Source organism: Parasteatoda tepidariorum, chromosome 6, assembly GCF_982258835.1.
Source record: "Parasteatoda tepidariorum strain Cologne lab strain chromosome 6, Ptep-v5.0, whole genome shotgun sequence".
Classification (NCBI taxonomy): domain Eukaryota; kingdom Metazoa; phylum Arthropoda; class Arachnida; order Araneae; family Theridiidae; genus Parasteatoda; species Parasteatoda tepidariorum.
Window position 1 is genome coordinate 60,118,545 of NC_141760.1, and position 23,725 is coordinate 60,142,269.

General features: G+C 27.6%; 1 protein-coding gene across 2 annotated transcripts in view; it reads right to left on the reverse strand.

The window, feature by feature from the left end:
- LOC107440556 (cytoplasmic dynein 2 intermediate chain 1) overlaps positions 1-23,725 on the reverse strand; it is a 37,569-nt gene that overhangs the window by 11,528 nt on the left and 2,316 nt on the right. For both annotated transcript variants that reach the window (XM_087165933.1, XM_087165932.1), the window contains exons 3-15: positions 23,003-23,040; positions 21,640-21,696; positions 18,395-18,610; positions 17,490-17,650; positions 15,798-15,900; positions 15,151-15,259; positions 14,919-15,019; positions 14,040-14,160; positions 11,176-11,252; positions 11,019-11,098; positions 10,842-10,917; positions 9,149-9,254; positions 60-120 (exon numbers count right to left, since the gene is read on the reverse strand). In XM_087165933.1, the coding sequence (XP_087022059.1) occupies positions 60-120; positions 9,149-9,254; positions 10,842-10,917; positions 11,019-11,098; positions 11,176-11,252; positions 14,040-14,160; positions 14,919-15,019; positions 15,151-15,259; positions 15,798-15,900; positions 17,490-17,650; positions 18,395-18,610; positions 21,640-21,696; positions 23,003-23,040 (1,306 nt within the window). The remainder of the gene's footprint in view (positions 1-59; positions 121-9,148; positions 9,255-10,841; positions 10,918-11,018; positions 11,099-11,175; positions 11,253-14,039; positions 14,161-14,918; positions 15,020-15,150; positions 15,260-15,797; positions 15,901-17,489; positions 17,651-18,394; positions 18,611-21,639; positions 21,697-23,002; positions 23,041-23,725) is intronic.

Sequence of the window (23,725 nt, forward strand, 5' to 3'; positions counted from 1 at the left end):
TTACTTAAGTAATTTAATTAATGGACTGTATTTATATAATATATATTAAAGCAAATTACTTGAATACTGCTTGAATTCCAACAATACAGCTTTTGTGATTTTCGGGACCTAATATTAAAGCTATACAAAGAAAAAAAAGCTTAATATCATAATACAATATATAACAATTTGAAAGCAATGATTAAATTTTAAATTTTTTCAACTGTTAAAAAGTCTTTTTAAAATTGAAAGAAATTACATAACGATGAAAAGCATCCATTTTTTAGTTGCGAGTGCAGATAAAATAGAATCAAACCTCAATATCTAAAATTTTATGAAAATGTGATAAGGAAAATCTTAATATTTTTTTAACATTCTAATTAAAGTAATAGACAACTTGGAATTGTGCATTACTGTAGATTTTTATAATACAAACATTAATATGTAAGGTTTTGCATTATATCATTTCACACATAGATAATTTGACATATCATTAGGCTTACCTATTAACATCACAATATATAACGCTTAAATATTGATTTGTTTTTCTCGTTAGAGAATGCAACAAGAAATTTGACAATTTTTCTTTTACAACATTTATTTTTGAATACTGAATGTCTCTCAAAATAATAATGCTAATTCAAAACAAACAACATTATTAAAACATTTGAATTTAGATATTGGTTTTAAGAAAATGTGATCAATGAATTTTATAAAGAACATTGTTTAGATAAAATACAGTATAAAATGGCTTTATATTGAAATGTAAATAAATACAAAGATTATTGATGTATAATGGCCTGGAATTATTTCCTTCTCAATGAAAATATATTAATACTTATCCAAAGCTTTTTTGGTCTTCCTGTATTTTCTATTTGGTACACTATGTGCAAAAATCACTTAAGAAACACACTGTACTATTTTTATTCAATAAAAAAATACATTCCATAAGCTAAACATATTATTTTCACCACATCTATCTTAATTTTTTAAAATTTAATGTTGCACTAAAACATTAAAAATTCAAAAAATAAAAAACAAAATCTTGCTAAAGTTATTAAAATAAATTTAGTCTACTTATTTTTTCACGATGATATATTTCACCGTCCTTGAACAGCTGTCCCAATTTTTGATTTTATGACTACTAATGTTCAACTCAGTGGCCTTGTGGTTTTAAACCTAATCCAGAAGAAGAGGGAACTCCTAGATCCAGTATTAGGAGAAAATTTCCTTTATGGAGGATTTGTTCGATAGAACTAACTCGCATTTGTGTTACATGGAGAGGAAAACAATGACGGGGCTGCCATTGGATGAAAACAAGAAAAATAGTAGCTTTAGTTGCATCATATATGAAAAAAAGTCTCCTAAATAGTCTCTAAGATATATAAAATAGGTGCCAACATCATATCCTCCTCTAACATAACTTTAATTATTTGTGCTATAAAAGTATAAAATTCAAATAATATGCAGTTAGATACTCATATTTCATAAAAAATGTACATTTATTTGTGAATTTACCAACAATATATAGATAGAGGAATGCTGAAGGAATTGCTGTAGAAAACCTTTTGAACATTTTAAAAATATCTATTTTTAGTTTTATTCTTTATGAGGCATAAGGCTTCAGATATCATATAAGAAACAATAGTTGTAATTAAAAAAAATATTGAAAAAAAAGCTAGAGACTAAAAGTTTAGGCATTATAAAAAATGAAGTAGAAATGACCTTTACTTTCATATATGAATTTTTTTAACCTTACTATAAAATAAAAATTTAGTATGTAATAAACAAAATCAGCATTCTAAAAGTACTTAAATAATTTTCAACAATAATATGAAAGGAAAATTATTATATAGGTACAAATAAATTAAAATTAAGAGTTTTATGATTGAAAATAAAGTGGGAAAAAACACACACAATGTTGTATAAAATGTGAAATTTATTATTTTTTAAACATTTTCTTGGGGCTTTTAGTATAGATGAGGGTCCATAAATGAGTACCAAGCATGCTTGGGAACTAAACACTGGGAGTTTTGCGTTCGGCTGACCACCTAACCGGAACATCTGCTTCTGCACCCCAGAGCCCAAGGTCAAGAAAACTGAGATGGGCACAGTAGGCCTTGGCCCTCTATGGCAGTCGCGCCACTGAGTTTAGTTTTAGTATAGATATCAATTAAGATTGTTTTCCTTTTATGAACAAGTTTATCAATTCTAACCGATTCAATTTCATGTTCTCTCTCTGTTACTCATAATTTTTCAGCAGCTTCATGAATTGGCTTCATGAGTTAAACATGAATTGGCAAGCAGACACAGAAGCTGACGTACTAATAAGAATTCATGTTCTACCGTGTTCTGCTCCTCACATCCCCATTCAAAATGAATGAATTGAAAAACAAGTGCAGTTGCAATACTTGACCTTGAGTCATTATTTCGTTTTGTTGGCTGTCACTATGCATTTTAAAAGAGGAATAGCAGAAATGAGAGGATTTTTAAAAAAAAGGATATAACAGGGGGGGGGAAAGGAAGAGTGCAGAAATAATGGAAAAAGTAAGGAAAATATGACGTCTGCGGTCCCTGCAAACTTCAACATTCCAAATCGAACCGAACATCAAAACAAACCGATCCAAAATTGTAATTACTTGTGGACCCTTATTCTGTCACACTACGCATAAAAACAGGGAGTTTTATTTTTATCTGATACAGAACAGGTGAATTTGAAACTCGAATTTCCTTTCTCTGCTCTAATTTGCAGCTGCTTAGTTTAGACATTTGAACAAGAAAAAAATATTGCAATTTAATTCATCTATCAAGTTTTTATTTTGTTTATTTCTCCTAACTGAAGCATTTCCAAATTTAAAGTTTATCAAAAAATTTACGATCACAATTCGACAAAACGAATATCACCATTACCTTTTTTCTATTGTAAATAGCTCTAAAAAAATTAACTACCCATTTTGTATAATTAAAGACAATTTTTTTTTTATTTTGCTACTTCGTTCAAATTAAAAGAGGGGAAAAAAACGTAATCCTCAGAGATATTACATGAGCAGGAGGAGCATTCACGCAGTGTGAATTCCAAATCCATTAGTCTGATTGGTTAAACATATCTGTCTTGCTTTTGATATCAGTAAGGAAGAATAAAGTTTGGATAAAATGAAAATGCGAGGGGGGAAAAAAGTGGGAGAAGAGGGAAATTCAATAAGTTATTCTTAATTTTAGTTGCTAATTGGCTTAAAAAAGTCGCCAATTTTACGCAACTCATTGCAAATTAGTTGTTTTTACTCATATTTCTACTAAAATAGTCGCCCTAGTTGCTATTGCTTGAAAATAGTCGCTTTAGTGGCCTTTTTAGTCGCCAATGGCAGCCCTGCAATGAAAACTTCCCACGGTCAGCCTGGAGGCAAGAGGACTCCAATCAATGATCCGTCTGCCACTGAGGATATTTTACATCAGCAATGTCATCATTGCGAGCCGTGTGTGGAATTCGTTTCAACCAGCCATCGCTGGGATTCAAACCAGGTCACCTCATTGGGAGGCACTCATTGGCTAGCACTCTATTTCCTGATCCAAAGATGATTAGATAACAATAAAAAAATTACATTTTAAATAAAATAATTTGTAATATTGACATTTTTCTTGTACCCATCCTATACTTTATGAGGAAAAAAAACATGTTAACCTGGAAATTTTAAGATTTTCACCTGGAAAACCTGAAAAATCAGGGAAATTTGAAACCTGATTTGAGTGGCCACACTGTGACAATGCTTTTTCATTCTTTTAGCTTGACTTAAATTTTATAAGGTCATTCTAATTATTGAGAGGGTAAGTAATCATTATAAAAATGTATCTAAAAATCTATTGAATAGGATTTCTCAAAAACATTTTGAAATCTTTAAGAAACATACAGTGATAATTCAAAAAGATAATAAAGTGAAACTGCCATAACAATTATTATTTGAAAGTGCAGCAGGACAGTGTTTTCACTGCTTTTTACTGTTAAATTAGATGGATATAAAAAGCAATTTAGTATTAAATTTTTTATTAAAATACATTACAGGCAGGGCCGCAACTACGCCGGGGCAGCCGGGGCACCGCCCCGGGGCCCCGACGGTCAAGGGGGCCCCATATGAAGAGACTTTTTTTTTTTCAAAATAAAGCACTCTAATTATATATGTGTAGGAAAGAAATTGTGTTAAGATAGAGTTGATGAAAATTGTCTTTTTTGTAATTGCGTACCCACTATAACATAAAGGGAAGGGTAAAAAACGGTAAAACACCTTTTCACAAAATATTTCCCTTTCTTAAAAGAACAAACAGGCTTTGCAGAGAAGGGGAAAGGCCACAGCTGCATGTAGTTGATTGCGTCAGACCCAGTAGCGTGCCAACCAGGGGGAGGCAGAGGGCCCCTCTAAAATTTAGATGACGGGGCAAACGATGCGTTTCGCCCCTCCTGAAATTTAGACACTCACAAAAATAAAGTCAAGTAAAATCAGTAATTTAAAAAGAAAGAAAAATTTCAATTTTGAAGCTATTTTTGAAATAGAAAACTTTATATTCCTCTAACATTTATGTGCCTTGCCTCTTTTGATATTTAGTTATTCGCCAAGACGAAGTCTAGTAAAGTAGGTAATTTTAGAGGGGGAAAAAAGCTATTCTTTTTCAGCTTTGAAGATATACATCAAGTTATTCTGTTATGGGCGATTAATATGTTTTTTGACTTTTGGAAAAGTAAAGTAAAAGTAGAAAAAGTATTTTATTTCCAATTTTTACTCTATTTACTTCCGAAATAGTAATGAGGGGGCGAAGATAGTGTTTCGCCCCTTCTGAAATTTCAAAGTGCTCAAAAGTAATAAGAATTGATAACTAAAAAAAAATGTCATCTTTGAATCTATTTTCCAAATAGAAAGCTATATTTTCTTCTGAAATAAAAGTGAGGGGGTGAAAAATTTGCTTCTCATCTTCTGAAATTTAGACATTAATAGAATAAAATCAAGTAAAGTTGAAAATTTTAGAGGAAAAAAATTGTTTTGCTTCATAACTTCGACGATATTTTCCAAATAGAAAACTTCATTTTCCTCTTAAATTATAGTAAGGGGATAGAAAACTTTAATTTCTTCTGATATAAAGTAAGGGGGGCAAAAATGTTTTTAGTATCTTCAGAAATTTAGACATTTGAAATAATAAAGTCCAGTAAAATTGTTTTTTAAAAATAAAAAAAATAAAAAACTTTGAAGCTATTTTTAAAAAAGAAAATTTTATTTTCTTCTTAAAGTGAGGGGGTGAAGAATATACTTCACCCCTTCTGAATATCAGACTTTCGCAAGAATAAAGTCGAGTAAAATTTATATTTAACTCTTATTTTCGACTTTAAAGCTATTTTCCAAATCGAAAACTTTAGCCTCCCCTTCTGAAAATTTGAAATTCGCAACAATAAAGTAAAACAGAATTGAGAATTTCAGAAAAAGAAACTACTTTTTTCCCAATTTAATAGCTATTTTTCAAATTGAAATAGAAATCCCCCCCCCCAAGAAAAATGCTTCGGTTTTGTTTCAATTTTTTACTACATATTACAACTTTTAATTTGTTAAAAAAATTTAAAACAAAAACACGAAAAGAGAAGAAGAGCACATCATAAAAAAACATAACAAGTGTTTAGAAAACTAAATTAAGCACCACTGTTTTGCATCCTGAAAAATGCATTCTACACTGAGACTAATAGATATATTTGAAAGCATCTTTTGACTGTGGGTGGTATGAAGGTGTTAAAACCTTCATATCCCCCACAGAGTTGACCCACAGTAATCTGACTCCTCAAAAAATAGCCATCTCCTTTTACCCCATGGGAAAATGACCTTTTCCTTCTTTAAATTGCCTAAATCATTTTTATGACCCTGGGCTCTTTTGTGCTTTTATAAAATGTCATATATTTACAGTACCATCTATATGTCCCTTAAGTTGTCTGAAACTAGCAATTATCTAGATGTTCTAGGAAAGCAGATGTAAGCTTTTAAGGGATCCAAGGGGATGACTCTTGTTAACATTTACTTAGGTCATTTTGTCAAGAGATTTTTTCTGAGACAAACGTAAAACGTTGCAGTTAAATTCCAGTTTTGAACTCATTTAATTGCGTCATTTAAATTAACCATTTTTAATTCAGCTATAAATTCTGTTACCTTTTGTTTTGTTCAATTTTTGAAATTGAAATTTAACTTTAATTAAGAGTTTTTAAAATTATTTGCAACTTCATTTTTTCAAACATAAATCGTGATATCAATAATTCCCATTCTTAATAAAAAATTTCTTTGGAAAACAAGAAAACCAAATGTAAATTTATTTATAAGGAGGTAAGTAAATGTTTGCATTAACTCATTTAATACATTTAAATTTTATATTTATATACTGTTAGAATTCTTTTATAAGAATGGTAACATAAAAATTGCTTTTCTTTATGTTCGTATATAAAATTTAATTTGCATAGTACTTTAATTGATAATTTTACTGTTTATTGTGTGCATGAATTTTGTTCTTATTTTATATTTTTTAAATTATTAAGACCTTAAAATTTTTTAAATTGGAACTTCGAATTTTTAGGGTTTTCAACAACTTTGTTTTCATTAAAAAATGAAATGCAATCTTTATTTTATCTAAAAAAAATCATATTTAATTTAATAAAAAAAACGCATTTAATTTAATAAAAAAGCTATGAACATCAGCTTAGAAATCCGTAGCAATTAAGATTCATTGCCATGAGAAACCATTAAAAAGAATTTTTTTTTTAATTAGCAAATATGCTTTGACTTTTTCTCATTTTTCTTTCATTAAAAAAAATATATATATTGCCCTTCGTCACAATTTTGCCACATATCGTTGGTTCAAAACTAAAACGACACTTCTGCACTATCTTCTCATGTTATTTGAATGAGAAGTGAGTGCAGAAGTGTCGCTTTAGTTTTGAACCATCGATATGATTACAAGACGTCATGAATACATAGGCCAAATATTCAAGAACGAATTCTTTTCAAAATATAGCTATATTTTCTAGGGACCTGTCCATATTGGAGTAAAGCAACTTTGTTTTTTGTTAATCGATGTATATAGAGAAAGAATTTCTGTATATTTTTTCAATTAGGAATTTTTAAAATGTGGATATATGTGCCGATAGAAAAAAAAGTCTATAATTCCTTCAGTTTCCATAACGCGATCAAAACTTTTAGATTTGAAACTAAAAAATAATTTTTATTATTATAATGGTTTTGTCTTGAAAAGACCTTTCTAACGGTATAGTAACCGGATTCAACAGGTTTATAAAATTGGTATTTTATGATTAGCATTATATTTAGAGGAAAAGGAAGCTACTGTGGACATGCGAGACAAGAGGAGACAACATGAATAGCTTTCCCCCCCCCCCTTGTCATATTTTCTCGGTGAGATGCCGTAAATTGGTAACATTTATGTGCAGTGAACAAAAAACGTACCACCCTGAATAACTTTTGATTTAATGATCGGATCTTCACGTTCTAGGCCTCCATCTTAATAATTCGAGGGTGTGACTTCAAATATGCAAAATAATTCGTGCACGATATTTTTTTTTAAGTTACGCAATCAGACACAAAAACATACTTTCCCTAAATAAATATAACTTTTGTTCAACAGATTCGATTTTCTAACCCCCGTAATATAGGAGGTAGCTGTAATCTGGGAAATATGGTCCCAATAGTTGGGTCGGGTGGGCTATCCAAAGTTTGGACCCCCAAATGTTAAGGGAATTGAAAAATTTTTGCACACTATTATAAAATTCTTTTATCTGAAGATAATTCCATACAAACAATAACTTTTTGTAAATATTTATTATTTAATAATAGTCTGATGTTGTTGATCATTTACGTCGCACTAGTGCTACACAATAGACTATTGACGACGGTCTGGGAAACATCCCTTGAGGTTTGATCCTCTGCAGAGAGGATGGCACCCCCGGTTCGGTAGCCCGGCGACCTGCACGCGAAGTCGAGCACTTTATGGTAGAACAGTTTAACGAGGACCAATACCGCACACCCTCGGTCCCTACGCAGACTGATCCAAGTGGTCACACACCCGCACACTGACAGCAGCCAGTGATGCTTGACTTCGGTGATCTGCTGGGAGCCGAGTCTTAACGATCAGTCCACTACGGGACAATAATAGTCTGAAAACTTTTGAATCGTAAGGCATTTTTTTTTTGTATCATTTTAAAGTATCTAATTCCACATGGAAAATACAAAATTTGAGCGAAATTGGTTGATTAGTTCTTGAGAAATTGAGTTTTATAAGTACGACTTCTTTAAAATTTAATTTCTCAGGATTAATCAATTTCGCTGAAATTTTTTATTTTGCCATGTGGAAAACTTACAATGTTTTGTTATCCAATTTATATACGAACAAATAACTTGTTTTCATAAACATATTCGCGAACATAATACATAAATAGCGAAAATGACGATTAGATTAGAGTACTGAAAGTTTTTGAAAGGGCCTCCGCCAAAAATTTTTGCCCCAGGGCCCCGAGGGGTGAAGTTACGGCACTGATTACAGGGACTGCAGACTAGAATAAGCTACTAAGCTTTTAATTGGCACAATACTGTGCCACTTAAATTTATATTGCAGGCTAAAGCTTCTCAAATTTATGCTTTATCTGTACCAGTTAGTTTAAAAATATATTTCTTTTAAATAAGTATTTTTTTTAAATCTCGATTGCCCCCATCCATAATCATATGTCTTTTTTAGAGGCAGCATTTTTTGAAATCAAGTCATTTTCAAATGAAGTAAACAAGTCATTTCTTGAAAATGGCATAAAGTAAAGAATTATTTCATAAAAAAATTCCATAAGATAATGAAATGCTTATTTAAACGTATAGACACTTTGAAAAAAATAAAGAAATTAAAAAAAAATGTTCATGCACACACACACACACATATATATACTATAAATCTTGAAGATGAAGTAGTTTTATGGACTTCACATAAATTATTTATGTTTTAGATGAAATCATAACTGAAAAAAAAAAAGGATATGTGAAAATCAAAATTATTTGAAAGTCCTATTCATTACCGATTTTAATAATACTTAAAAAAAACAATAAGGATAACATAATACCTCAGCTACGTTTTTATAAAATTATATTAAAAATCAAACCTGTATTATAAGTAGGAGACAGTAGGGGAAATATTTCGCCAGACTCTTCGACAGATTCATTTAAGCTGAAGTTAGTTAAATCCCAAAGCATAACAGCACCATCTACCTTCAATAAAACTATATTAAGTATTTTGCTGTCTTAAAACTGATGAAATGAATAAAATTAAATTATGTATCCAAAGAAAAGATTTTTCAAACTAGTTTTCAATAAAAGCTTTTAATGTTCATGAATGATAGTCTGTAAACAAAAGTTTATGAACAAGAAGGAAAAAAAACATTGAGAAAAGGAAAATCAAAAATTTATTTGAAATTATAAAATAGGATTTTATTAATATAGGATTAGGACAGAGGATTTTATCTATTGATAATTTTTTTTTCTTATTGTCAAAAACGTAATTGCAAGTGTGGGGGGTGGGGTAGAAATACTTTACTTCATCACAACTTCCTCATGGTTTGATTTCTAGCCCTGTCATTAATGATAATTTTATTTTTGGCATTAAATTTCTTAATTTCTCCTATAATATAGAAGTAAATTGCTCCTTTTTACATTTTAAGGGTTAATCCAAAACTTAATGAGTTTGAAATAAATTAGATTATTTTGCATGTACACATCAGCATTGTATGCATTCATTTCCTAATTGGAATGCAATAGCTCACTGATAATGCAAATACTATGGACAAGACAAAATCATGCATCCCACACATGTATTATCCTTTTCTTTCACACAGACTCAACTTACTCTGACTGTTTGAGTAGATTGTGCAAAGTTTTGAAGAATCTGGGCAATAAATTGTTTCTCTTTGGGTAAGGTTAAATTCCTCTCTGACATTTTTTAGGTTCAAAAAAGGTAAAGTAATCTTATTTTTAAGAAAAAAGTAAGAGATTTAAAAAAAATGAGTAATTGGCAACATTTAGCTTTGAGATACAGCGAACTTGTATCTGGAAATGAATATTTTTTTACAGATAAAATGTAATACACACAATCATGACTTATTTTAAATAATTCAATATTTTATTAAACAATTTCTAATCCATAATTTACTTTATTTTCTAAACACTCCACACCTTGGGACAAAAGTGTACTCAAATTTCTGATTAACGCACTGTTCTCATTGAATGATACAGAGAATACTCGGTGTAAGATGCAAGAAAGCCCAGATCTGAAAGTTCGAATAAGCCAGTGTTAATGCTCAGAGAGTTGAACACTGGATGATGAAATTGAATTATTAACTGTGCATTGAACGATATGGCATTACATTAGGTAAAACTAAAAATGCGTCTTTTTTTTAAGAGATATATTTTATTTGTAATATTTACGTGTTATATGCTGTAATGATTATTTTGTTAATATTCAAGCTTTAAAATTCAATAATATTAATCAAATTCAATATTTTAATAGGTGGGGAAAAAAGATTCACAAAATATAAATCACACATTAACTTGATTAACACATTAACTTATAAAACTTATACTTGATTAACACATTAACTTATAAAACTTATACTTGATTAACACATTACTATACTTCAAAACTTATAAAACATCATTTTATGATTTATTTAAAAAATAAATTTTCACCCTCACAATTGCTAATTTTAATACAATAGAATTTTTAGCAAAAGAATTATGTTTGAAAATTATGAACAATTTTCATAACTTTTGCTGATTTCTATAATACTACAAAAAAATTACCATTCCTGCAATAACAATATCACTTGTACCAGGTCCAAAAGTACCACAAATTGGCTGACTGTTTGCCATCAAAATACTATAAAATAGAAAATAATAAAATTAAATCAGTAAAGGCTAAAACAAAAAATTGATATAATTTGTTAACAATAACATTCAGTTATGAGCATAGATACTTTCTGTTCAGGTTTCTTACTGTTGAAGACATTCCAAATGCAAATTATACCCTTTTCTTCCTCAGTATTGGTTGATAATGGTAACTAAAAGAAAAATTAAAACTGAAACTCAAATTTAATATCTCTGTTTATAATAAAGAAAAAGAATGCATAGTACATACCTTAATCATATTCCCATGTATGGTGAATACATAAGGAAAAGATGAGGAAGAAGCATGCATGTTAACTATTGATGTATCTATAAAGCAAATAAATTTTAATCCTAATACTTCAAATTTACGAAACAGTAATTTTTAGATATCACTAAAAATAATGCACTTAAAATAGAAATATGTTAATGTTGATCCCTTTTGTATGAGGTTTTTTGTTCTCTGATATTAAAACTTTCATACGTAATTATTTTAGCCAATTCTAGATATTAGTCACCCGATTTTAAAAATTATCAATTTGGTGACATTTTTCCACTTAGATGAGAATTATCAAAATCTCTGCCTTATTCTTAATTTGTGCAAATTTTCATGAGTCCAGATAATACAGCATTGGAGTAAGTTTTAAAATATTAAAAAATTAGACCACAAAAGCCGTTCATTTTCACAAAAGTGCGGCTTTTCAGCACATTTACATTTTGCGCTTATTTCAAAATAAGCATAGAGAGCGATGGCTACAGATAGGCTAAACTTGACCTAACAATCATGAGTAACTATTGAAAACTCGCAACAGCTATAAAAATAATGCATTATTAGCAAAAAGCATCATTTCATATGGCAATGGAGCCTTCAAAAACAGAATTAAGCAGATCAAATACTGATGATAAGCTAGAACTGTCTTAAAACGAGTGTTTTAAAACCATGTTTAAGATATTTTTGTCTAATAAAATCAGTAAGGAAGATCCACTAAAGAGAGCTTAAGTGACAACTAATCACGTCTTAAAAATATTGAGAAAAAATATAACAGCTCTTTCTCTTTCCTGGGCTCATGATAGCAGAATGAGAATGGGGAAGCGAAGATGATTTTGTAGAAATAGGTTACTAAATATTTAAAGACTAACAGTGACGGGATCAGAAGATACAATTTTTAGAGACAGAAGAGGGGTAAGCTGGATGCCTTTTTGCCAAACAATGTGAAGAGTTTAAGTTAGTAAGTAAAAATAACACACAATAGTGTTTCTGAATATAAATATTAATTTTGTGACATAATTTAAAAAAAAACTATTTCTTCTATTCACCAAAATCGGAAATTTATATAGCCTGGGTTGATGTCATTTACAAAATAATATTGGTCATAGAGGCAAATGTATCATTTAAAAAGTATAAAATTTCTAAATCTTAGGATGGCATAGAAGAATTAAGACAAAACCTTTTTGGAATTAAACTGAAGAGCAAAAGAAAAATGTTGTAAGCCAATATAATTTATTTAAATTCTTAAAAATATTATTCACCTATGAATGATGAATGAAAGTAATTTTTTAAAAGTTCAATAAAATTAAATTCAAACTATAATTGACAATTTCTGACAAGTGATAAAATCTTGTAAGTCAATTAATATGCAATTATTTTCTTCTTAAGGATTAACAATTGTTCAGATGCATAAAAAGAATTTTCTGGGCATGAAATACCTTTTTACACACTGTTATAAAAAAGCATAGCCTCTTTGTGGAAGAATATTTTTTCTTTATATCTTACTTTTAAGTACAATTTTTATTTAAATTTTATCAATGGCAGTGCCTATCAAACATTTGGTTGATATATGAAATGATTTGATTAGTATATGAATGAATAGCAAAAAAAAAATCTACATGATAAAGACTTTTTTCTACTTATTGAACATAAAAAAGTTTTTAGGTATGTTCAGAAGAGAAGTGTTAATTTTCTAAAAAATTTTATTAATAAATTAATAATATAAACTCAGCAAATATTCTAGTAAATACATTGGAAAGAATATATATATATATTTAAAAATTTGATAATTATCATAACGTTCAAAATTTTTAATATTCAAATGGAAAACAAAGCAGCATTTTTTTAGTAGTTTTCTATTCAATTCCATGAAAATTAACATACAAAATACTACTGAAAAATTATGAATTGTGCGTGAATAGTTTAAAACAAAATGTTTGAGCAGCATTATGTTCAGTAGTGTTTCACTCAATTTTATGACAGTTCATAAAATATAGTTGCTAGCTTAGTAATGGATTAAATTCGGAAAACTTGCTCTAGATAATGTTTTGTTTTTGCAATTTTGGAGCATTGAAAAGCAAAATGAAATGGTAGTTTGCCTGACATTGTAGTGGCATCTAGTCACTGGTGGTGAGAAAGAAGATATTTTGTGTGTCATAAGAAATAAAGAATAATCTCTAGTGAAATGGAATGTATTTGAGAACACTACAAATGAATAACTTAATTTTGAAAAAGTAGATATTTTACAATAGACAAGTATAGAATTATAAAAAAAAGTTACTGCATTTAAATAAAAAATATTGTAATGAGTCTTTATGTTTGTATTTATAACACATTACAATTTTTCTGCAGCAATTAACACACGTTCAGTTTTAGGACTTATAAAACATTTGTCCTCTTATTTTTTATTAAACAAATTTAAAGAACGAAAAAAAGTCTATTAATAACAATCCAAAAAAAAACAGCAAATGTAATAATAATAATAAATGTTTAAAATTAAAACCTGAAACTACAGGTTCTACTTGTATCATATCTATGTGACAAAAAAAAAAACTTATAAAGTAAAACTAGAAAATTTTTATGTATTTTTTAATACAATTTGGAAGATAAAAAAAAAACAAATGTAATAATAATAATTGGTATTTATAAAGAAAATTTGAAAATAAAGATGTATAGCAATGGATAAAATATAATAATCTATGTGCTTCAGAAAAAGCCAATAATTTGAAAACAAAACGAATATTCTAGAATTTTAGTATTTTTGATAGATAACATAAGAAATTATTAACTTAAACAGTAAAAGCTTTTATGAAATTAAAAGAAAAATAATGAAATATAAGAAATAGTACCTTTTAAAAAATCCAAAGGTGATAACAAGTAGTATCCTTCACTTTGGAAAAAATTCTGTCTTTTCTTTGTCATAGATTTCTGGTTGTTAGAAAATTCTTCATCGAGCAAAGTTAATATAATCTACAATTAGTGTAACAGCACATTGTTAATATTTCATATATTACAGTCATCATATTAATGAATTCAGAACAAAAATGTTTTATAATAAAAAGTCATCTTATTCATCAATTTCACATGCCCCATATACTTTGTGTGTCATTCTGCTCTAAATTTGTTTTAGGATTTCAATTTCTTACAATTGTATTTTCAAAGAATTGTTTTTAGGTCATAAAGGTTTGAAAGTAAAAAGCATTATTTTGCATTTATAAACATTTCAATTATAAAAAAAGTTGCATTTAGAAGGAAAGGCCAAAAATACAGAACATAAAAATGAAATAACAGCAGTAATGTATTAAGTAAGTGTTATCTTTAACAAATATTGTCTATGATGCCTATTCTAAATTCTTAAATCCCACAGAGTTAAAATTTTATTGATTTATTAAAGGAAAAACTGCTTTAGAATACAATAATATAAATAAGTATATAGGTCAAGTGGCATAAAAGTTTTAAGTTTATTAATTAAGTTATGCATTTGACACAAATTATACTTTCAAACCACTCGTCTAAAAATGAGAAACTATTTCAAATATATCATGATATTTTGTATTACATTTTGCACCATATTTAACAAAATTCTAGGCTAGTACAGTAAACTGTTGCAGATATTTATAATTATTAATGACTCAAAATAATTAAAAGCAAAAAATCTTAATTATAAGTCTCAAAATACAATATCTTTAAAAATGTATATATAAAAGAAAATTAATTAAAGATTTTACATGGCTACTTCTCTGTAAGAAACTATTCAGCTTAACTGAATGAGGATTAAAAAGCAATTTCCAATTCATACTTTTATCTTCCATGGGTAAGATTCTATCACCTAAAGAATATCAGGCATCAATAACTAACATGTATATGGGATACTGTCAAACATTAGTACATTTATGGAGTTATTATCGATACATCAAAAATTAAAACTACTGATATAATGAGAAATTAGTTACAACTTACCACCATGTCCTCTAGTTCCATTTAAAGGATTTTGAGTCCATTTATTAAGTGTTTCTACTTCATCAGTTTGTGTTTCATCTGTTTCTCCAGGGTCAGTTTGAACATACACCTAATAAACCAATAAATGGATAAGAATTTAATATTTGCATTAGTAAATCATTAAAAAAGACAATGCCATTAAATAAATTACTGAAATTTAAATCAAATTTATTTTTTAGGAATATAACTTGTATTTAATAAAAAATAATTTTTTTGACAATTTAAATTCACTTGTTAAAATTATTTAAGTAATAATGTTCATGTTGACACAATAAAAAAAATTGAAAGTTAATTTTTAAAGTGAGGTGTTCACTATTAATATCAACAGGCAACAGCAGAATCTTATATGAATGATAATAACTTCAACAACTTATACATTTAGTTTAAATGCAAAATGGCAATTATGAAATAATTGAGTACCAAATTCAACGTTTTCATAAAACATGACTTCTCCTCTAAACAGAAGAGCTATACACAAATAACATTGAACTTCATTAACATTATTTAAAAGCATTACATAATATTAATTTAATAATAAAATATTTTTAATATTCCAAATTTCATCTGTGCCACACTAAAATGAGAAATCATAAAGTGTTAGAATTTACCTGCTTTGCATTACTGTTCCTGTTAAAATGTAGAGTATTAATAGTGAATGGAACATTGTAAGATGAAGGAGCCAGAGCAGCATTCTCCATTTCTTCTCTATCACTGAAACAGGAATACAAATTCACAATTCAAAATATTAAAAAATTATAAATATAGAAATTGTTATCTAAACTATTTTAAAGTATTACACTATAACAATTTATTCTAGTGAAATTCAAGTTCTAAACATCTGTTTTCTTAATATAAACTTGTGTTAGGTAGGTTATTTCTATCAATATAAAAACTCTACGTCGGCAAACATTAACACAAATGTATAACAGTGAAAACAAAAGACTATGAAGGCAAATAATTTAGAAATTTTTGTTTATTTAGTTTATTTTTTAAAGCTCAACAAACTAAAAAATATTTTATGGTACATTTTGTTGATAAATGAAATACAAGGTGATTAATAATTATTTGAACAAGCTTGACACAGAAATTTCTAAAAATATAAGCTAGTTAAGATATGTTACTTAAAATATTTCAGAAACAAAGTTTAATTGTTAATTGCAGCCAAAAAAAAAAAACGATAAAGCATACATGAAAATAGAAAATTAAGAAATGCCAACACAAGAAATATGAGGCAACATATAAACATAAATACATGAAACATATAAACAAAGCAACATATGAAAAAACTGTCTTTCAATAGAATATTAAAAGCTGTACACATAACATAAAAATTAAATACATATCTTGTTTATTATTATATTTTACAGACTTTGAAATGAGTCAAAGGTTTTTACATATTTCAGATCACACATAAAGAAAAAAAATAATAAAAGAAAAAATATAAAAAAAAACAAGTGTGACACATTGCTTGACTAATGTGAGAAAATATAGATTATTTATTACTTTTTCAAATTTTTTTACTACAAACTTTATTGGACTGGAAATCATTTTTTAGGACTATAGTTGAAACAGAAGTTGCAATGGTTATAAATATTTCTGAATAATTGATCAATATAAAAATAATTAATTTGTTCAATTGAATTTAAAAGCCTAAATGAAGTATAAAAAAAAGCCTTATTGAAAAGATGAGTTTTTGTAATACATAAATGTAATAAGAGAGACAACAACCTCTATGTTATCCCACCAGATGTCGCTCGTCTGAACGAAAGGCATAGAACTTTCTTGATGTAAATGAAGAGAGTTAGTTGATATTGTTTCTAAGTGAAACTGGTAACCTTAGTGGTTAAGACTCTAAGTGACTATAATACTAGTTAATTGAAATACGTTTCTGTGTGAAACTGGAACCTGTGTGGTTCGACCTTAATTGTTTAAGAGTCTGTGTGACTCATATTATTATTAAAGAATAAGCATAATCATTAAATGTCTTGATTGACTTTATTAATGGTAACCAAGGCATTTACATATATACATATATAAATAATAAGAGGCACTATAAAATGCTGGTTTTCATAAGAAGTGCTTGATTAATTTCTGGAATGTATAACGAACAAAAGTTTCCCAGATTTATAAAATAGTTTTTAAATGCACCACATTCAAAATTCTTACTTAAAGAGAAAAAATTTAATACTACTAACACAATATTTGTCAGTAATCATAACTACTAAATCTCAAAAGGGCTGAAAACCAAAAAATTAAAGACTAAGTAAAACAAAAGATTACAAAATGAACATTTCTTTTACTTATGCTGATCATTTAAGTTGGTATTTTCTTTTTCTAAAGCCGAAGCAAAATTGATGAATGAGCGAGATGATTTTACACTTTTTCGATCAATGGGCTTATTGGATTCTTTGTCAGGGTACAGTGAAGTGCGATCACTCATCCTCAGGTATGATTTTTCCACCTGAAAAAAATTCAAACACACTAAGTAAACAAACTTTTATTAATTCTTTTATAATACTTAATGTTAAGAAACTGAGTAGTAAACAACACTCTGGGGGTGATAAGTAAAAAAAATGTATGTGATAACATAGGCAAAACTGTTATATAGCAGATAATTTGATTTTGTGATTTCTACAACCAAAATAATATTTTAAAAAAACTTATAAATAAAAAACTTTATATTTATAAATAGAATGACTATGACAATAAATATTGTAAGTTTTTATAGAATAACTACTCGATTTATTAAAAAGAACTAATTATGGAACTTAAATTAAAAAGTCCTTTTAAGAAATAATAGAATATTCCATTTTTTTTTAAAAATTTTATTTAAAATAGCACTTTATCAAAGTTCCCATTTAACATATAAAAAAATACTGTAATTTATGTAATATAAATCTCTAAACTGATAAAAGGAAGATTTATTATAAAAAATCCCAAAGAATTCATTTTATATAATTTTTTGTTTTATGTTTTCAGTTTTGAAAAGTAGTTTAAATTAGCTAAATTATCTAGACTAATCGGAAAATGGAAAATATACTGTTTCACAAGTCATATATAACTTAAGAGTTTTCTAGTAGGTAAAAAATAAAAATAGAATCTTGCTGAAAAAATATTAACAGCTAAATTAATTTACAAATACTACACTTCTTTAAAAGAAACGAAAAAACAAATTTAATTTATAAAAAGAATAAATTATACTTACATTTTTTGTTTTGCCAACAGATTCCTTGATAGAATTATTCTGCAAAAGAACTTTGGGTTCCTCTAAGTTTGTCAGCAACTGAATATTATGAACTCCATTATCTTCAATGTTCTCTTCCTGTTCCTCCTCACTATCATAACTACTCTCTGTATCGGATACAGATTCAGCACCAACAGATTCTGCACTACTATCTTCTTCAAAATCAGAATTATAATCCTAAAGTAAAAATATATACAGACACATATTGATAAGGAAACATTCTATAATCCAAAATATTTAAAAAACAGATAGTGAAAAGACTTGACTGTTTTTCAGAAAGAAATAATACACAATAGAAGCTCTTAATAACAATGTTTTAGAATTTTTACAGATTTTGACAAAAAATTTTTAACTAATGCAATTATTACAGATTGAATTATTTTACCTTTTTAAGCAGAAACCAAATATATACCATAAATCTGCTGTCATACTGTTTCAGGTGCTTATTTCATAGCTTAAAATTTCTCTTAGAATTTATTATTCAAATTATTTCTATTCCTTTATAAAAACCTGAAAGACTGGTAACATTAAATCACTAGTCAGAAAATTCTGGTTTCATAATTGTACATCCTTAACATAGTAAGAAAAATCTAAAATATAGCGCACCATTCCTATCATTCTAATCAGATGTAACAACCTAGTATTTTAAATTTTGAAAGATATTGTCTAGTGGAGTAAAAGTATTATTCAAAAAATATTGCTCAGAAGAACAACAATGATCATGTAGCATTCTTTACAGGGCCATTGAGTACTGAACATAGGGCTAGGATTTAACAGATGGTGTGATGGTTTTTATTTTTTTTTCATTTTCTATATTATTTTATTAATTTATTTTGAAAAATGAATAAAGAGAAAAGGCATTTAATTATATTTCTCTTTTCATTTATAGCCCTCCGATTATTGAGTTACATGGCAAGAAAAAATTGTTGATCACTAAATTAAAATTAAAATGCAAAACCTTTAATTTTGGAATTATGAAAAATTAAGTCATTTAGAATAAAGTACTTTATAGATAATAAATTTTCTTATAGCCATTTTAACACAATAGCAATTATTGTATGGTGGAGTTCTAGTTTATAGGTTACCAGTAATATCCTGCATTATGAGAAAAATAAAAGGGGATAGGAACTTTCAAAAACTTTCTTACAACTTAAAGAGTACACTTAATTTTTCTATGCTTATTTCAATAAAGCACAAAATTAGATGGAAATTATTATAATTCAATATAAAAGTAATCTTTATATTTCAGAGTTATCTGCTGGGTAAAAGCATCATCAGCTCACTCACAATTCAAATAATAGCTTCTACTGGCAGTATTGGCACACTTTTGGAAATATTACATTTTTCTCTTTGATGACAGCTTATAACTTTGTATCAAAAAATCTTTGTATTGTTGTCAGAAAGAAATCTATTTCTTCCAGAACACTTGTATTGTTATCTGAAAGAAATCTATTTCTTCCAGAACACTTGTATTGTTGTCTGAAAGAAATCCATTTCTACTAGAATACTGGAAGAAACTGTACAAAAGAGAAGAAAATGGACATGAAAGAAACTAATGATCGATAACTAATACAATTGTTTAAAAATAATGATTGAATGCATAGCTTAATTGTTAAAAAATAAATTTAATATAGTACCAGAAAGTTACAAGTTTTCCGTTTTACTTTTTAAAAATAAAAACTATTTTTAAATTATTTATTTCAGTTTTACAGTATTATTTATTTTAGTTTATAGTACTTGTAGTAGAATTTCAAAATATATAGATTATATTATTTCAGAATCAGATTGAGTATTCATACTATTTGATTACAAAAATTAGTATACAGGCTGCAATTGTGAATTGAAAATGTGATTTGCAGTAATGTATACGTTCATATGTTTCAAAGTACATTTGTCAAGAAAAGAAACTATGTTGGTAAGTTGGTAAAAAAGAAACAAAAGTTCAATTAAACATGGTAAAAACATCAAGGTAAATTGTCACACACCAATGCAGAAAGTAATAAATATTTAAAGTACTTAAACTTCTTGAGGCAATGAAATTTAAAAAGAGATTGAATTAACTTAATATTGCTGTATATATAGTAGTATTATAGAAAAAAACACCAACTTTAAAAAATAGCTAAAATGAAGGACTTCATTACATAAATTTCTACAACACTATTAAAATTCTAAATACACTTTTGCTCAGAAAATATAAACACATGCATGAAACTATATTTAATTTTTTATTATTTTTTTTACTGTACACTCAAAACAAAAAGGGAAGATTTCTGTATCGTGATATGTGGCAAAATAATCACCATGTCTTAGCAACTTACGGGCAGCGGGACACAAGAAACCAAAAAAGAAATCACAGAAAGGGACCAACTTGGAAGGTATAATAACATCTACACGCTTTTTTTTTTTAAAAAAATTGCAAGCTTCAAATCTATTTGGCACCTTGGTTGGTTGTTAATTTACGTCGCACTAGAGCTGCACAATGGGCTATTGGCGACGGTCTGGGAAACATCCCGGAGGATGATCCGAAGACATGCCATCACAATTTTGATCCTCTGCGAAGGGGATGGCACCCCCGCTTCGGTAGCCCGACGACCTGCACGCGAAGTCGAGCACTTTACGGTACCACAGTTTAACGAGGACCAATACCGCACACCCTCGGTCCCTACACAGACTGATCCAAGTGGCCACGGAGCTTGGCAATTTAGTTGATCATGATACTGAAATATTCTCCCTCTCCCCAAAAAATTCATCCTTGAGGATCTAGTAGTTTCCATTTTGCAATAGCATTATTTTCAGTTTAATTGTTCTTTAGACTACTTAAGTTTAACTTACTTACTTACAACTTACTTTACTTTAAACAGCATAAGAAATAAAATTTTGGCAACATCAAACTTTGCTTACATGAGACCGGTTTTATATTGGTACCTACTTCGAAATAATCTCCAAGTTTTAGCGACTTCTAGGCAGTGAACATCACAAAAAGGGACCAATTCAAAAGGTATTATTTGTAGTCACCCTCAAAAAAGCTCTCGCAATTTTTTTAAAAAAAATTTTTTTAAACTTCGAAATCTTTTCAGCGTCTTGACATTTGTTGCTGGTGCAAATAGGTTCCGACATGAAAATGTCCATGTTTACATTACATAACAAATAAGAGGACATATATTTTAATTATTGAATCACTTGAAATATGGAGAAGCAGTACTTACTTCAAAGTCATCTTCATAAGATCCCCTTTCATCACCAGACTCAGTATCAAGACTAGTCTAAAAATTAAGTTAATTAAATTTCAAAATATGACAAGTGTTAAAAATTATTGAGACAAAAAGTTTCAAAGAAAAAAAATTTCCAAGTCACATGACCCAATGCTGTAATATAGGTTTGTCCAATTTTAAAAGTAATAGACACCTAAGAAGCTGATGTGGTTCTATGACGGGTCCTAAATTATTATATACTCCCCACAGAAACAGGTCATCATTTAGTTTTAAATAATCTTATTGTTTAGTTGACTTTAAATTTATCCAACCATTAATAAATTAATGACAAGGACAATAAATAGGAGTTGAATTTACTATCTTGTACAAAGTTTAAGAATATACAGAAACAATAGAGATGAAGATTACAGTGAAAAAGAAGCATGATTTAGTTAAATAATTAAAATGAAAAGCAAAAATGAAACAAAATACAGTTACACATTTGTATATAACATAGAATAACAAGCAATCAAGTAATAATTATAAACAAATTATATTATTTTCATATAAAAAAAAATACCATACCTAAAAAATTATAAGAAGTGACAAAAAAATTCTAACATTGATTTACAAATCAAGATAATTAATAAAAATACAATTAATACACACAAATCAAGATAATTAATAAAAAATTACTTAATTCATACATTAAAAGAGCCACTGATTTAAAATTTGTGATTGAAAAGTGGAATATGAAAACATAAATGATGGCGATATGGAATGCTAAACTATATTTCAATCACCTTAATAAAAAAATAATAAATAAATGAAATAAAACATTACAAACAAACTGTTCATTTTCATATTTCTTTAGTTATTTTTGATATTGTTTTTAATTATTAATTTTTAATAATAATTTTTTATATAATTTTTAATTGTTCAATTGGTACTTAATAAGTTTATATTTATTTTAATTTTTCAATTCTTATATATTTTGATAAAAAGATTTGATTAATTTACTAACAATTTTTAAAAATAAATGCTTTTTCAATAAGTGATGTTAGAAAGATGTGATAAGTGATGTTAGAAGTTCTTAATAATGTGCTTGTATAGCTATAACTATTTAAGATAACATTTTTGTTAATTAATTATTTTAAAATTCTGTTGACAGCACAAGAAATTCAAATAATACGATAAAAATTTATCCAATAATATTCTCCATACACTTAGAAAAACTAATAAAAAATGTTTTATTTGAAGGTTTAGATTAGGTTTTTAAAAGTTTATTTTGTCTTTTCGACAAAAATGTTTTTTTAGAAAATTTCTGATATAATAAGACAGAATTATCAGTGCTTATTACAATATAAATATTGCTTACTTTACTCCTTGATAATGAATTCTTTCTTAGTTTGTCCACTATAAAGTAAAAAAAATCAAATTTAGAAAATGTAAAATAATACATATTAGATTTAAAATAATATTTATAATGGTTTTAAAGATTTTACAAAATGTAAAAACATTGTTTACTACATTGCATTGAATATTCATCACTTTTAAAACTGCTAAAAACTAATAGCTTCAATTAAACTTAAGATACACACGGGACTCCACTTACACACTTCAACTATACTAGTATTGATAGTAGTCAACAATGAATAAAAATTTGTTCTCTTTTTTCTTTTAAAAACAATTTCAAAGTAAATAATTGCATTATTATAACTGATATGCCTAAGCTATAAGTTATTTTACTTATTTATTTTTTTGTTAAACATTTTTATAAAAGAAAATTTCCCTTACCCATCATACAGCCAAGTTTCGATTATTTTTCAATAATGACTTAACTTATTTATATATAAAAGAATAATATTTATTAATGATTCCTTTTTTTTAAAAATATTGCTATTCAGAGGCCAAATATTCGGTATTTGGCTGGTTTTTCGGCCGAATATTCAGTATTCGGTCAAATCATTATTCGTTACATCCGTATTACAAATGGAATTACCTAAATTTTAGTACTAGTATAGGCAAATTGAAAATTACTCGTATTTTGTATAGGAGAATATTATAGTACACATATTCAAATTTATTTAAATCAGTAACA